The sequence below is a fragment of the Sander vitreus genome, chromosome 2 (assembly GCF_031162955.1).
Source record: "Sander vitreus isolate 19-12246 chromosome 2, sanVit1, whole genome shotgun sequence".
Lineage (NCBI taxonomy): Eukaryota > Metazoa > Chordata > Actinopteri > Perciformes > Percidae > Sander > Sander vitreus.
The window spans coordinates 13,415,300-13,431,311 of NC_135856.1; the positions used below are offsets into that span (position 1 = coordinate 13,415,300).

Below are 16,012 nucleotides of genomic sequence, written 5' to 3' on the forward strand. Positions count from 1 at the left end.
TGCTGAAAAAGGTATGCATTATACACCTGTGACTGCACTACACATTTCTTCAACTCTCAACTCACATGAGAGGATAAAAACAAACATAATTAATAGAGCAGTTTTTATTTATTTCTTGTTTTTATTGCATTTCTTTGAATATGAGAGCATGTTAGTGAATGTTTCTGCGCACATCAATGTGTGTGTGTGTGTGTGTGTGTGTGTGTGTGTGTGTGTGTGTGTGTGTGTGTGTTTGAGAAGCCTTGAACCTGCTAAGTGGAATTTCCTCCATTCACCTCACATTGTTCAGACTAACAAGGATTCAAAGACATTAGGGCAGGACAGAAACACACTACACCCATCAGGGCGTCTCTGAGGAACCATAAGCACTTCCAGGTCAAAAGGCCAGCAGGATGATGATCTCACAGGCAAAGAGAGTGGCTCACAAACACACACACACACACACACACACACACACACACACACACACACACACACACACACACACACACACACACACTGTAGAAAACTCCACATCAACAGGTCATTATGCCACAAAGTATGTCTCGAACGTTTATATTTTGTTAAACAAGTGAATCTCTTTAGAGAAATAGGAGCGGTGCCATGGAGCCATCTGTCATCCTCTGGAGGACATTCTGACCTCTATGCTAATGATAATATAAAAGTAGCTAGAGAGCATGAGAACAAATGAAATCATCTATCTCTGTTCGTCCTCTCTGCTTTCCCACACCGGACAGGGAAATCACTAAAAGTGAAGCAGGGATAAGAAAACAGAGCAGAGGTAGGGAAAGGTGGGATGCTGAGGGAAAATATCCTTTTATTTTATTTTTTTTAATGATTTTATTTAAACTCTGTGAGGCTGACTGATGCTTATCACTTTTAAATGATGCAAAGCTCTGACTTACAAACAAACAATCTCCTTTAAACCAATTCACACAAACTGTCCTTGAGCAAGGCACTAAACTGGAGCAGGTAAAATTCAACAAAACACTAGCCTATTTTTGAACCAATCCCACATGTTCTCAGGCATTTGTAGATCTCTACAAAAACAATTGAAGGTCGAAGAAATGTGGCTTCTTAAAGCTGCATTAATGCATGTTTGGCTACTGGGGGCAGAAAAAACAAGCGGACAGATACACTATTAACATCATCACCATTTTATAAGACTGTTATGCTAATGTGTTACTGTCACATCTTTCAGGCACAAAGCAACATTTGCTTTCAGCTGTCTCTTCGTGTTTCTGGCCTGACTTTCTGACTTATACAAGTCCAACATTCACTCTTCACTCTGTTTTGGTCTTCTGGCTTTTTGGCTTTGCAAATGTTTGACTAATTTCATCATTCTCTCTCTGCTGTCTGTCTACACATTAGGCAGGTAATGAACAGTGTTTATCAGGGTTTTCTGATAGAATTGGCTTCCTTTGGGGATTAGTGAAAACATAAAGACTAACCATGCAGAAAATGTGCAACCTTTAAACCAAAACAAGGAACTGAAAGAGGCTAAAAAGCTCTGCTCCTTGTTGGTAGGCTAATGTTGCTGTGTGTGTGTGTGTGTGTGTGTGTGTGTGTGTGTGTGTGTGTGTGTGTGTGTGTGTGACACAGTAAGGTGTGAGAAAGGTTTAAGGGGCTGCATTAGGAAACAACCATGATGAGGGTTGTGACCTTCACTCAGGCTGGTGGTGAGGGTGCAGAAAGAAAGTGTGTTTGTGTCTGAGCACACACAGCCACATAAACCTTGTGTGTGTGTGTGTGTGTGTGTGTGTGTGTGTGTGTGTGTGTGTGTGTGTTTTATCAAGAGGAAGTGATTTTAACTTGGTCAGGGGGAAACCTCCACTTAAAGTGCTATTGTTCAGCCCTTCCTGGTTCTTACTGAGGAAGACGAGATTCCATCCCTGTCAAACTTTTTCTCTGCCACACTTTCTCTATCAAAATCTTTCTTCTCTTTTACTTAGTTGATATATTTATTTGTATCTGTACCCCTTTTCTGCAGTGATGTAGCTACAATACAACTGATTCTAATTGATTTAGCAATACCTTAGATTTCATCACGTTCACATTTAACACACACTCACACGTAGTCCAGACGAAAGTTGTGATTTGTTGCCATCTATTGTCTAAAACAGGCCATGACGGGTTAGCCAGTTATTAGCACAAAAATATTTACACTGTGGAATTTTGAGGCTTATTACTTATTTAACGAGTTTACTTTAGTCTGTTTATTTTATTTAGGCTATTTGTATGTTATTATCAATAATATTATTATTAATAGGCCATTATTATTATATGTAGTTCTTCTTTATTGTCAGACTCAAAGTCTATTAAAAAATCTATTATTATTATTATTATTATTACTACAATATCAAACATGCATATTTACTGAACAAAATGAAGTCACCAGAGTTTATATTGTTCCTTTCTCTCCTGTATGACACAAACTGCAAACGTGCACACATTTTAGGTACTTTTTTTATAAAGACTTTATTAATATACTTGCAATTCGTCATTGTACAGGTTCAGCCAGTTTTAACAAGACACATTAGGAAACATAGCAATCTGAGCAAGGGTCATGAAGAACTAGACTTAGATTATAGTAGCCATATACTGTAGATTGAGCAGTAGGCTACAACAAGTAGGCTAATACAAAAATACATTAAAAAAATGACCATTCTTCTTACACATAGGTTACTGCATACGAAAAGGAGTTCGCAGGAGTGCCTTACTGGAGGAAAAGCTGTTTGGTTACTTGTTTTGAAACGCGCACAGCTGCACGTGCTCCAATCACAGCTAATTAGATTCACCTGCGGCGGCTCTCCCCCTTAAAACATCCCTGCGGAATGTTTCCTTACATTTTCATCGGTCTGAGTCAAGCAGAGAAGTCCACCATGCCTACTAAGAACGTTGTCGAGGAGCGAATCTCCAAATTCAAGAACAAGGGGAAAGATCCAGCAGTAAGTTGATGTTTAGTTTCCAAGGTCGTACGTAGTAATACTTTTTATCGACGCTGCGTCTCGGCCTCTTGCAGAAACTTCGAGAGAAAAGGATCTCGGTGTGCGTGGAGCTGCGCAAAGCTCACAAGGATGAAAGTTTCCTGAAGAGAAGAAACATAACGCTGTCGTCTCTCCCGGATGAGGAGGCCCTCGACTACATCTCCAACGACATGGTCAGTTCAGAGACTTTTTTTTTTTTTTAATAACAAGTTTGTTCAAACCTAGTTTTTATATACAGTCTGTGGTTCAAACCAGTGCAGCCTTTAACGGTGTTATCTGTGATTTTAGGTGGCCGTTTTACCCCTTGATGAAATCATTAAAGACGTCAACTCTGACTGCAAGGAGTCCCAAACCCGAGGCTGTCAGGCAGCCAGGTGAGCGTTCATTGCTTAATATTTATATAAGCCACTGATTTGTTGAGGAATATGTGATTGCTGTAGTTACACTAATTGCCAAAATGATAAATTGATCAGTGGCCCAACAGAGAATTGAGTCTGACAATTGTGTGAGATGTATCAAATGTATATGCTGAATTTTGTCTTCAAAGGTGAGGAATTGGTGGGGATTTTCTGAGTCCTAAATTTAAAATGCCGGTTTTATTTGGACTGTTTAATAAAGCAGCAAATTGAGGGTATCACCTGGGGCTTGTGGGAAATTGTAATTGCCATTTTCACAATTTTCTAACACTATTACAGTTATTGGACTACTATCTGTGTTTCACCCATTGAAATTGGGTTGAGAACATTATCTTAGGAAAAATAAGATGACCTGTATGTTCAGTAGCTTACATTTCATCCAACCTTCCCTCAGGAAACTGCTGTCTCAGGAGCGTAATCCTCCTATGAAGGAGATCATAGATGCGGGTCTGCTGTCCCGCTTTGTGTCCTTTCTGGGTATGGATGATGAGCCGACTCTGCAGTTTGAATCAGCTTGGGCCCTTACAAACATCGCCTCCGGAACTACTTGGCATACTCAACAGGTGTGACTAGTATTACTGTAAGCATGGCTAGCCTGATTTAAGATGACTAATTCTGTTTGACTGCAACAGGTCATGATCCTTGTTAAGATGGGCTTATGAAGTATTATGCCGCAAACATTTGAAATTAAAACTAACTAAATGGACTTAGGTGTCTTAGGCTTGCGGGTTTTCTTGGTGGCTTAAACAGTGTATTTGTGTCTCAGGTGGTGGAACATGGGGCAGTACCAGCTTTCATTGCCTTGCTGGCTTCACCCATGTTGCACATCAGTGAACAGGCTGTCTGGGCTCTTGGAAACATTGCAGGTAAAATGCTGAATGTATTGCCATGTATGGATTTGAATTAATACAACTGATAAATTAGGCTGCTTAATGGAGAAAATGAGCTTCCAAAAGGGGAAAGAAGACCGGAGTCCATTAACTTGGACCGGAATTAAGCTATGAAGTGACTCGGGTGCATGTCTTTCAAATGTTAAAATGGCTGTCTTATGCTGTAAATCTGGGACACAGAATCTACATGTATCTTACTGTGGCTTGCTGTACTAACAAATCTCCTAAAAAGGTGACGGTGCAGCTTATCGAGACGTCCTGATTGAGTGCAATGTTATCCCAGCCTTACTGGCCCGCATCTGCCCAGACACACCAGTAAGTCAAAACTTGACAAGACCAGCTCCAACTATGTACTCAAGTCATTTTTTTTTTTTTTAAATATAAGCTTTACATTGAGTGACAACTTTCTCAAAGCATCAAACAGTACATTAACTGTTTTACAAACCCAGCAAAGATTGCTTTAAAGTGCTCATATGATGCTTTTTCTCTTTTGTGGAGGTTATAGGTTTACAAACTGAAAAAGCCCAGTCCACCCCAAAGGGACTTGCCATCTCCAACAGAAAACACTGTTCACAAACTGCTCTATTGTAGTCCAGCCTTTACTTCCTTGACAAATGTGCGTCACTTTGTAACACGTTTATGATGCTCGCCTATCTGCTAGCATGGAACTCCCTCATACTCTGCTTCTGACTGGCTAGTAGTCCTTACCTAGGTACTGTGCATGTGCGACTTTAACAAAGATTGAATAGAAGCGAGATATCTTACCCTGTAGCTAAAACAGAGCTCAACACACGGGTGAAAAGACGAGCTGCAGCAATGTGCAGTACAACAAAATATGGTCGTTTTTGAAAATTGTAAACTTATTCTGGTACAACCTTAATACAACTATGAACTTAAATCATACATTTTTGAGATGTAGATTATCTACATACAACCACACTTACTCCCAACCTCTCAAACAGGCTTATACAAAAGCTTGGTACTCATTTTACACTGACCCCCACATTTGTAAAATCTGGCACATAATTCCCCACAATGCAACTCAACCACATTTGGAGATCAGGTGTTATGCTAATGTGGCCTCGCACTATTTATTAACCTCAAGCAGAGATAAGATGGTCTGAGTTCATGACCTGTAAATGGAACCTCACATTTTTCTGAAAGCCAATATGTCTGACTCAACTTTCCTCATGCAGTAGTACTTCCAAGACCTATAAATGGAATTGTGTAAAATCTGTAGAGTTCCCCCTTAAACTTTCCTCAGCTGTGGGGCAGAAGTCTAAATGTTGCTGCTGTGGGTCATAATGCTTTATTACTCCAGGTTGGCTACCTGCGTAACCTGACATGGACATTGTCCAACTTGTGTCGAAATAAGAACCCATTTCCACCCTTGTCTGCAGTCCTGCAGGTAAGTGACTTCACACCTCTGTAATGAAGTCTTAACACATCTGCATGTGTGTGTATAGAAGCTTGGCACCCTGTGTAACAAAATGAATTCCCAGTTCAGAAAGGTGCCACAATACCAGTGAGATGATTAATGTACTGGAACTGTCATGTCTGCAGGTGCTTCCCTCTCTGATCCAGTTGCTCCATCTCAGCGATAAGGACATCTTGTCTGATGCATGCTGGGCAATATCCTACCTTTCAGATGGTGACAATGACCGTATTGACGTTGTAGTGAAAACTGGCATCGTCTCTCGGTTGGTGGAGCTCATGAGCCACGAGGAGCTTAGTGTCATGGTAGGGTGTTCTCAAACGCACTAACTCCACTTTAAACATTCTGGACTTAAAAAAATGTATGAGATCTGCCATTCCTGTATGCTACGACCAGATCATCAATGCCTTAGCAATGTACAGGTTGTGATTGTTGCATAAGTGGCAACGTAACCCTTATGACCCGTATTCAATTTGTTTTATAGCAGAAAATATGGGATGTGGAAAAGGGCTGAAAATGTGTAGAATTTAAAACGTTGGAAAAACATCACTGTTTCAAGGTTGAAAGGAAGGCAACACAAGGGTTAAACTAGTAAAGCATGGCCACTTGTAGGTTTTTCTTCAAGTTGGTCAAAAGCCAGAATCTTTCACTGCCTACAGTGTAAATCTTAGGGGTGTGCAAAAATCACTTCACATTTGTATTGAGATTCAAGCTCTACAGATTCTAAATGTCATTTTTTGTAATTGTGTATACTATTGTCCTGAAATGAGTTTAGCTTGCCATAGATGGCGCTGTGTCAAATTCACACAACCACTGGGCACTCTTGTCATAGTCAAAAAAACGAGTGCAGAAGTAATTTAGTCGGTGCAAACTTCACAGAATTATTCAACCTCATTGAAGGCAAGATTTTGGCTTTTATAACCAAGGGGAAGATGGAACTTGATAGGAATCATGCTATATGCAGGCTTTGCAAAGCAAAAGTTAAGTGTTGGAAACTGCAAACTTTTTAATCAAATCTTGATCCTAAAATGTCTCAAATCATGACCCTTTCTGAATCGTGCACCCCTAGTAAATCTGTTACGTGTCGGCCTCTAGACCCCTGCTCTTCGCTCAATCGGGAACATAGTGAGTGGCTCAGACCTGCAGACCCAGGCAGCAGTTGATGCAGGAGTCCTGAAAGTCCTACCTCAACTGATGAGGCACTCAAAGGCCAGTGTGCAAAAGGAGGCAACATGGGCATTGTCCAACATTGCTGCAGGACCATGTAGGCAAATCCAACAGCTCATCACCTGTGGCCTACTCCCCCCTCTGGTGGAGCAGCTCAGAAATGTGAGTAGATCACAAGATGACCCTCTGGGCATCGGTACATTGAACATACTCTAGTGATGCAATGGAATTAATCACATTTTCTCAGGGTGACTTCAAAACTCAAAGGGAGGCAGTGTGGGCAGTGACAAACTTCACCAGTGGGGGCACTGTGGAGCAGGTGGTCCATCTGGTGCAGAGTGGGGCCTTGGAGGCAATCATTAACCTGTTGCAGGTCAAAGATACTAAAGTCATTCTGGTCATACTGGATGCCATCAACAACATCTTCATGGTAAGGGAGGGGAAAGCAACTCCACTATTGGCACCTGATTTGGTCTAAAACCTGCTACAGTTTGACCTAAAACTTGAAATGGGCAATTTCAATTACTCCACTTTTCAGGCAGCGGAGAAGCTTGGTGAGACAGAGAAACTTAGCCTGTTGGTTGAAGAGCTGGGAGGACTGGATCGCATTGAGATGCTGCAGAACCATGACAATGAAACGGTGTACCAGGCTGCTCGTACCCTTATAGAGAAGTACTTCAGTGATGTAAGTAGACAACCACATGACTAAGTCCCTACATTCATATTGGAGTACATTTTAAGCAGATTCTCAATATTTTTCTTCATACAACTTAATCTAGGTAAATCTTTCAAAATGCATGGACAACTTTGCATTAAGCTTATTCCATATCTGAAGGCTAGGGAATCTAGACTGGGTAAACAGCCCTGTCTGCTGGCGATTTGATATCGCCCTGCAGCTCAGGCTGGAAACCCGTTTTATCTATCCTGCGGGAACAATCACAAACTGGCTTATCCACATGGCATGCTATTGGTGGGTTTAACACAAAGAGAAGCGACCAAGCAGCTTTGTTTACATTCAACAAGCCGGCCACCGACGCAACCCGTTGATGCCGCAGTTGCTGCTACGTCACCCAGATCGTTGGTCTGATTGGTTGAAGGACTATCAATTCTGTACAGAGTCATTTGAACTATGCCTGTTGCTCACACCTCTTGTGCAGTAGAAATACAGAGCAGATTCCCCAGACCAGGTGTGGTGATAGCCAGACTAAAGGGGATCTGCATAAGGGCTCAAATGTAGTCTTTGTATTTGCAAAGAACTTTAGTAACTTTCTTTTCTCCTAGGATGACATCGTGGGAGTTAAGGTTGACAGTACAGATGACTCATTTGTATTTAAGACCTCTGATGTTCAGAGGACTTTTGAATTTTAAGCATTGTTTGATTGCATGTTGAATAAATAAAGTTACAGTATTTTGCATCTAAGGATGATTATGAATGTGGTCAATTTATTTTTGGTAAATGTAAAGGCTAGAGTTATGGTTTAGACATGTCCAACAAAAGTGTATCTAAAAATATTAATCTGTCAAGCTGGTTCACAATGACCTTGTATTTTAAACCTGGATGGTCTACAACATTGCAAGATGGGGCCACAAACATTTTAAATGGTTTCATCTTTCTTGAGCTATGACTCATGGAGAAAAGTCAGGCAGTCCCTTAAAGGGACTTCCCAAGACTCTAAGCCTGTATTTCACCCAGAGTGGTGATTCTCATTAAGTTGGGTTGCACTTTTTGACTTAAAATGCAAACTTCACTTTTCCGCTTGAATAAGAGGAATGACATGTAGAGTTATAGCCACTCGGCCTAAACGGTAGATATCCAAAAACTGTAAACACAAAGGCTTATGCCAGCTTCCATGGCCCATGCCAATACAGACTGCCCTCTGGCTGGCCAATTACTGTATGTGACCACAATGTCAGGTTTACTTAAGGAAACCTTTTTAATTAGCCCTTTTGTAGCAAGCATGCATATATCGCAATCTCTCTGAGATTCCTGCCTTTGCTTGAGTACAATGGAGGTGAATGTAGTTTTGGTGCTCAAAGCTTTTAAAAGTGACATTAAATAGGCCTACGCTGCAACATTTTTAAACCGCGTCCCCAATAGTCAGCGGTTTCATTCTCACAACAGAAGTTATTTCTGAAACCATCTTCTAAAACCCTGTGGAAGTAAAACTATTGGCATGGGTGAATCGCACTTGAAAAGAGCTGACCTAACTTCCATCTTTCGGAGTTGATGAAATGGACCAAAAACTTTTGGATTGTTGGGGGAACTCCTTCATTGGTACATGAAGTTTGGATTGACCCCACCCATACACTCATAAAAAGATGACTGGCATCATACAGACCAAAGGCATTACTGACAGTTGCGGCACCTGCTACACCACCTGGTAAGATCAGTCATTTTTCAGATGGCTTAGTTGGTTTTGGCACATCACGAATGTTTTCAGTAGATGTTGTTGGGGCAGGACATTAGTGAATGTTTTTGGGGATAGTGAAATTGTATAACGAAACTATCTGGTGCTAATGGATTTAAGATCTGACTAATCCTTCACTTGAAGGCCCTGTGATTTATATTCCTTAGCCAGGGACTGTAAATGTCTCTTCTTTTTAGGTCTCGATCTTCAATCATGTCAAAGGATAGTATGTTAATTGTCCTCTGCTGCCTCTTTATAAGACTTCTGAATGCAAAGATGGTAAGATAACGGACACCGTAACATGCCACTAATAACCACTGATGTTACAACATGAAAGTGCATTTAAAATGTTCAGTTCAATAGTTTCAAACACAGCAAGTCTGAAATACCTGGACTTAAATAACCAAAGAAATCCTGTAACGTGATAACATGTTTACTAGCCAGTCAGTGTGTGGGTTTTTTTTCTTAATCTGGATCTGAGGCAAAAGTTCTATCCCCACAATTTGAACAGGTAACAAAGGTCAGTTGTCATGAGTTACTACTAAGCCTGTGAAAATGGTTATCTTCTGTAGCTCTGCAGGGAGCTTGGGCTTAGGGACTAAAAATGTATAACAAATCTGTTACAAACTGGGGTCATGGAGTTTAAAAGACTGGCATTTACCAGGCATGAAGTGTCTAATTTAGTTGCATTGTGAGAAATGCAGGATCCAGATTTTTTTTAAGCTTGAGCCATACTAGGGACCACAAGTTAGGATATCCAGGCCTCCCTCCCTTTTCTAATTTTTTTTTTGAGTCCAGTGCAGTCGCTTTAAAGCCTTCTACATGCCGTATTTAACTATCAGGTGTACATAAAAACTGAAACCGCCTAAAATAACCCACTAAATGTCAGCATTTAATTGTAGAATGTAACATGTTGACCTCAAGTCCCAGACACATTACAGAGGACATGAACTCAGTGTCCTTAAAGCTTTAGTGCGTAACTTTTTGATATTAATGAACGTCTGTTACATTCAAGCCATTGAGACCATCAGCTCCACACAGCTCTCTGTATTTCTTAGTATGGCTATGTTCAGAAGATTGTCGTTTGGCGACTTTCGCGCGCAGAAACTCAAGTGAAGGTAATTGCCTCTTCTGAAGAGTCCATGTTTTTTGATCCTCCGTGTCCTCCTTGGCTACTAGCAACTGCGGAGGGGCGTTGCATGATCTCGGAAGGCTTGTATGATGTGGATGCGCCGGCAGTTATGTTGTCATTACTTAGAATTCCTCATGGGGGCGATAAACTATACACTATAGCTTTAATAGAAGCAACAACCCTGCTCTGTTGATCAAAACTATTTAAACCAATGTGGCCAGCTTTAATACTGTGTTAAATGCATTACCTCAAAACTACATTCTGATTTTTTTTTTTTTTTTTTTACAGTTGCCTGAACAGGATACCATAAAAGCCACTTTGAAAAGCTCTGATGTCCAACAGGTGGATGTTGAAACATCCTCTCCACAGGAGGCTACCTCCACTCAGTCAGCCATGCAGAAAACCACAAACACCTCACTGAAGACATCTGTTGCCTCTGTCCAGGTCCCATTAGGTCTGTCCAGGCTCATCAGTATCCCTCTGAGTTTGTCTTCAGACTCTGTCGATGACATGTATTACGGCTGCTCCGAGAAGATGCTGATCAAAGTGAAACGTCACTACCTCCCTGGGAGCACCAGGGAAGGTCTGCACTCCAAATACACAAAACTCTGTGCCCTCAAAGCCATGAAGAATAAGGACATCTATGACCCGCTCTCCTGGAATCACTTCAGGGCTCTGTGTGCCTACACAGCGGGGTCTTATAACAACTTAAACCAAGCAGTCCGCAGGGGGAAGAGTTCCTACAAAACCTCGTTTGGATTCCACGCCCTCCACTTCCTGCTGTCTGACGCCATCCGGCTCCTAAAACTTAACCAAAGAAGCTGCTACACCACCTACAGGAGAAGCAAACTGCTCTTCAGCGGGGAATTTGGACAAACCATTCGCTTTGGCTCATTCGCCTCCAGCTCCCTCAGCAAGGACCTGCATCAGTTTGGACGAAGGACCTGCTTCGAGATACACACATGTTTCGGCGCCTACCTCAAGTCCTATTCAGAGTTTGACTCGGACGAGGATGAAGTACTGGTTCCTCCATATGAGATGTTTAAGATCGTCTCTGTGGACATGTCCGGAGAGAATGATTTACACTGTGATGCTTTCTACAAACTTGAGACTGCTGGGGTTTACAGCAGCCTCAACTGCCAGGCAGTGAACCCTTTTTAAAAGCAAGAGTGTACGAAATAAACACTTGTTTTATTATCAGTTTTATTAGCAACCTCCTCCAGGCAACAGTTCTATTCTATTATGCGTCACTGTCTTGAATTTATTAAAAAAGCTTTGTTTATTGACCTTGGAAGCAAAACATTCTTACCATAAAGTCCATTTAGTAACTGTTCTGGCGCTTCAGATTGTATGACATGATCTTCCTCAGCAGGTTGTTAGCCCAGTCACGAAATTGTAGTTGAGAACTTGAACTTTCTCGTCCTTTTTTAAACAGTAAGAGGGCGGACGGACAAGTCGTTTGACAGGAAGAAGCCAGCTTTCTGAGAAAACGATTAAATTTCATTAAAGAAAAAACACAAACCTGGGTTTATTTTTGACAAAGTAGCTTAGGTTTCTTTAATAGTGATATGAGAAACAAATTATGGAATATTGTTTTTTTAAATCTGTATATGAACCCTAACTTGTGTATCTTAGTGACCAACTCCTAAACCACTTTAATAGTATCTGAAAAAAAGTATCTGAAGTGTTTGCAGCTTGTACAAATAGAAATGCAAATGGACTGCATTATTAAAAATGTCTACACTCCTACACTGCTTATACATTTTATTTGAAGACTTTCCACTAAGTCTCAAATACATTTATTTTTGATGAATGGAAGAAGCAAAGCTAAATCAAAGCTTTAACAGAGATACATTTATATGAACTTTTACATGACATAAATTAATTTTACAAAGATGTAAACATGTTTTACACACTTTCTGTCTCATTGTAGCATGATTAGTAGAGTGAATATCTGGACAATGACAGCTTGTCTCTTTACAGCTGATACCAAGTATCAAGTTCACAGAAATAGTCCTCGTCAGGTATCTCATGTCTGAACCATTTCCCAACGACTTCTGACTGAGGTCTCCGTATCAATACCTTTTTATCCAAGAATAGATGACATGAAATCCTAAAAATGGACCCCCTCTTCAAAATCCACAAAGGCAGCAAAGTTTTAATCTTACTGGTCAGTTTTGTTCCAGTCATAAATTGGGCCCCACACTACTTCACTATTTTAAGCAAGACGTTATTTTCAAGTTTCAAAATCGTGCCTTCCTTGATTTGCCCATTTGCCAGAGTGAATCTCTACATGTTACAAAAGTAACACGAAGTGTAGCAATAGGCAGTGGACCGAAAAGGCAATCTGCTATACATATACAGTAGTTCAAGCTGAGGTCAGTAACAGCTGTTGAAAATAGAAATTACGACTGACCTATAACAGCCTGCGAGTGACACACAGGAGATTTTGGCCACTTGTATGTGATCAGGATGGAGTGTTTTATGAAAAAAATAGCACTAGTAATCCAGACCGAAGGAACACAGCTGGAGGGGTGAGGGATTTGTGAGAGGCGTGGTTCCCAACAGAAGCACCAAACATCATCATCTTGTAGCCTGAACCCGTAGCAGTCAGTGTTGGTGTGTGAGAGTGTCTACATCTTCTCGTAGGTGAGTTCATGTCTGCAGGTGGTGCAGGTTTTCTTGTAGAGGTCCTCCTCCGGATCCACCACCTCCTCTGGTCCGTACTGATGCTGGTGGACGCTGGTGTCTTTGGTCCACATACTGCTCCTCACCGCCCTGCGCAGCTCTGACACACATACAAAGATATATGAAACATCCACACGTCCAGACTTTATCAAGATGACACGATGTAACTGACTTGTTATTTGGGCTCTAACAGAAAACCAACCTTTGACCTTCTTGTTGAAGCGTTTTTGTTTCTGCACCTCTTTGTTCTCTTCCCTCGTCTCTTTGGCTTCCTGCAGGGCCTCCTCTGAACCCCACACCTCCATACATCTCTTCTCCACCTGGGTAACACACACAAGTACATAGTTCGCATAGACTCATTAAAACATACAGAACAAGGAGGGGTTATTTTGCATCTGACCAAAATGTTTGCGACTGATTTAGAGCTGCAACTAACGATTTGTCAACTAATTTTCTGATTGATTGATTATTTAGTCTATACAATGTTAGAAAACAACAAAATGTCCAAGAGCCCAAGGCCCTCTAGTCTCCAAATGTCTTATTTGTCAAAGCAACAGTTCAAAAACAAAACAGAGAACATCTGTTTCTGATGATTGACTAATTGACTGATTGATTGATTAATCATTGCAGCACTGCTTTGGTTTGTTTACAGCGCAACAATCTCTCATTTGTGCTGTATATTGGTCTAAAAATCATCTTTAAAATGCTTTTTAAATCTGTTGTGCAAATTCCTACGCATCTACTGACTTTACAGACACATAATTAAAACTATATTGCAAAAAAAGCTTGCTTTATTTATTTTTAATCTCAATTGATATAGTTCTTAACATTTAGGATTTTTTATAATGTGGATTGCTTGCATGTTGTCTTATAGCCACACGTGGCCTTCAACGAGAAGGACAAAACAGATGGAAATACAGAAAAGACCAGGAAAGTTAAATTATTAAAAATATATGTTTTCCCCAAACTGCATCAGTTGGTACTTTTAAAAGCCATGCTGTTGTTGCATGTTCATTTATGTACAATGTATAATAGTGTTTTATGTTTAAGCGTAGCGTGATATAAGATAAACTGTACTTATTTAGAGCAGTTGTAATATGACACACACACACACACACACACACACACACACACACACACACACCCACCCACCCACACACACACACACACACACACACACACACACACACACACCCACCCACCCACACACCTGTAGTTTGAGGTAGAGCTTCATGTCTCCCCAGTGGGAGTTATGAGGGTTTTTCTTTAGTATAAACCTGAGCGGAGGCTCTCTCTTGTCCAGGTCACAGTCCTTCAGCAGGTAGTGCTGCTTGGCCTCAGTTCGGGAGATCAGCTTATGCTTTTCCTCGTTGTCTCTGAGGGGGGAAGAGGCTTCCACTGTTAATCAATTTGATTGATTTTCAGCCATGATTGTAAACAAATAAAAATACGATCTGAAGAGAAACAGAAAACTCCTCAATGAGCCATGGGTATCTGCAGGTTTCGGAATTTTTAATACTACCCTGAAGTGCTGGTTCTCTCGTCTGTCTTTGATTAAACATCACTACTCATAGATTTAATACAACTAAATGACCAGAAAATTAGAGGTTTGACATGAAATCCATCTGTGATGAAAACCACATATTTCTGGCACATTATATTAACCTTAACCCTTTTAATCAGACAAGGCCTTCTACATAACGTCATGCCTTTAACAGATAAATGCATATTATCATGTAAAATTAGCATACAATATCCAAAATACGTTATCTTACCATCATATACAGGAATGCTGGGCAGGCCTGCATAATAATAGGACATAATACACCTTCAGAAAAACCTAATGCGTTTCCAACTTATCTCAAGTTACAAAACAGAAATCTGCATTACAATGTGAAATGCGTCCAATTCAAAACTCTAATGACTTCTTTAGACATGTTATGCTTTTCCAAAAGCTGCATAAAACTACTATGGATTTCATGCTCATAAAGGTACTTTTAGTCTGTGTCTGTCTGTGTGTGTGTGTGTGTGTGTGTGTGTGTGTGTGTGTGTGTGTGTGTGTGTACCTGCACTTGTCACAGACAGCCAGGTCAAAGCTGTTGCTGAGGTACGAGTCCATAAAGGGTTTTTGACAATCATCGCACACCAGGTAGTCTGGCTCGATCACCGGAGCTGGAAACAAAACACACCCACACTTAACACACATGTAAATATGCATGCATGCACACACTCGAGTCACCTAACACACAGACACACCTGGCTGATGCACAACCTTCCTGGTCCTCTGCTCTTCCTCTTTGTCCTCCTCCTCCTCGATAAAGAAGCCGGCGCCGGAGTCGATGGTCTTGGAGACTTTGGCCGAAGTTGCGCCCTCCACAGCGGACAAAGGGCGACACGCTAGTCGGGCTTGCCGGAGCATCAAGGCGCGCTGCCGGTTCCTCTCGATTTTAGCCCGCATCGCTGCAGAAAGCTCGGGTTTGGGACTCTGTTCTAGGACGGGACCGGCAGCATCCACTCCCTCTGACTCAGACGGATCCATGCTGCTTTCTCAAACAGCGATCACCACATAGCAATGTATGAAATGGCTCTACAGACCGGTTTTGTTTCATTAAAAATGTAGCGTTGGACTTTGTTGTTACAAAGCTGACAGTTCCGGTGGCTTCTTCTTCATCTTCTTCCTCTCTTTATTTTAAAGTTTTAGGTGCATTACCGCCACCTTCTGCTGGGGTCTGGGGAATGTGAAGGACCAATCCTACATAATTAAATCGTTAGATTCCTCTTTTATTCGTTGGATTTTATCATATCTGCCATTAACTTCTACTGAATGATCAATGGCTCATATAAACCGGTTGGATACAAAAATATGGATAGTTCATATTTTTTGAGTCA

At 41.1% G+C, this 16,012-nt stretch overlaps 3 protein-coding genes across 3 annotated transcripts; 2 read left to right on the plus strand and 1 right to left on the minus strand.

The window, feature by feature from the left end:
• Window positions 1–2,773: 2,773 nt before the first annotated feature.
• kpna7 (karyopherin alpha 7 (importin alpha 8)) lies at window positions 2,774–8,270 on the plus strand. The gene is made up of 12 exons (XM_078268661.1): window positions 2,774–2,948; window positions 3,023–3,160; window positions 3,276–3,361; window positions 3,798–3,966; window positions 4,170–4,269; window positions 4,526–4,608; window positions 5,615–5,701; window positions 5,857–6,033; window positions 6,824–7,057; window positions 7,143–7,325; window positions 7,434–7,580; window positions 8,177–8,270. The coding sequence occupies exons 1-12, from the start codon at window positions 2,835–2,837 to the stop codon at window positions 8,261–8,263; spliced, it is 1,605 nt and encodes a 534-aa protein (XP_078124787.1). The 5' UTR covers window positions 2,774–2,834; the 3' UTR covers window positions 8,264–8,270.
• Window positions 8,271–10,738: 2,468 nt separating this feature from the next.
• Window positions 10,739–11,922, plus strand: LOC144536091 (NAD(P)(+)--arginine ADP-ribosyltransferase 2-like). The gene has a single exon (XM_078279032.1). The coding sequence runs from the start codon at window positions 10,829–10,831 to the stop codon at window positions 11,594–11,596; it is 768 nt and encodes a 255-aa protein (XP_078135158.1). The 5' UTR covers window positions 10,739–10,828; the 3' UTR covers window positions 11,597–11,922.
• Window positions 11,923–12,029: 107 nt separating this feature from the next.
• xpa (xeroderma pigmentosum, complementation group A) lies at window positions 12,030–15,723 on the minus strand. Its single transcript, XM_078279024.1, has 5 exons — window positions 15,380–15,723; window positions 15,190–15,295; window positions 14,334–14,499; window positions 13,326–13,443; window positions 12,030–13,223 (listed from the first exon to the last, which is right to left on the minus strand). Exons 1-5 carry the CDS (start codon window positions 15,660–15,662, stop codon window positions 13,069–13,071), a joined length of 828 nt encoding a protein of 275 aa, XP_078135150.1. The 5' UTR covers window positions 15,663–15,723; the 3' UTR covers window positions 12,030–13,068.
• Between the last annotated feature and the right edge of the window lie 289 nt (window positions 15,724–16,012).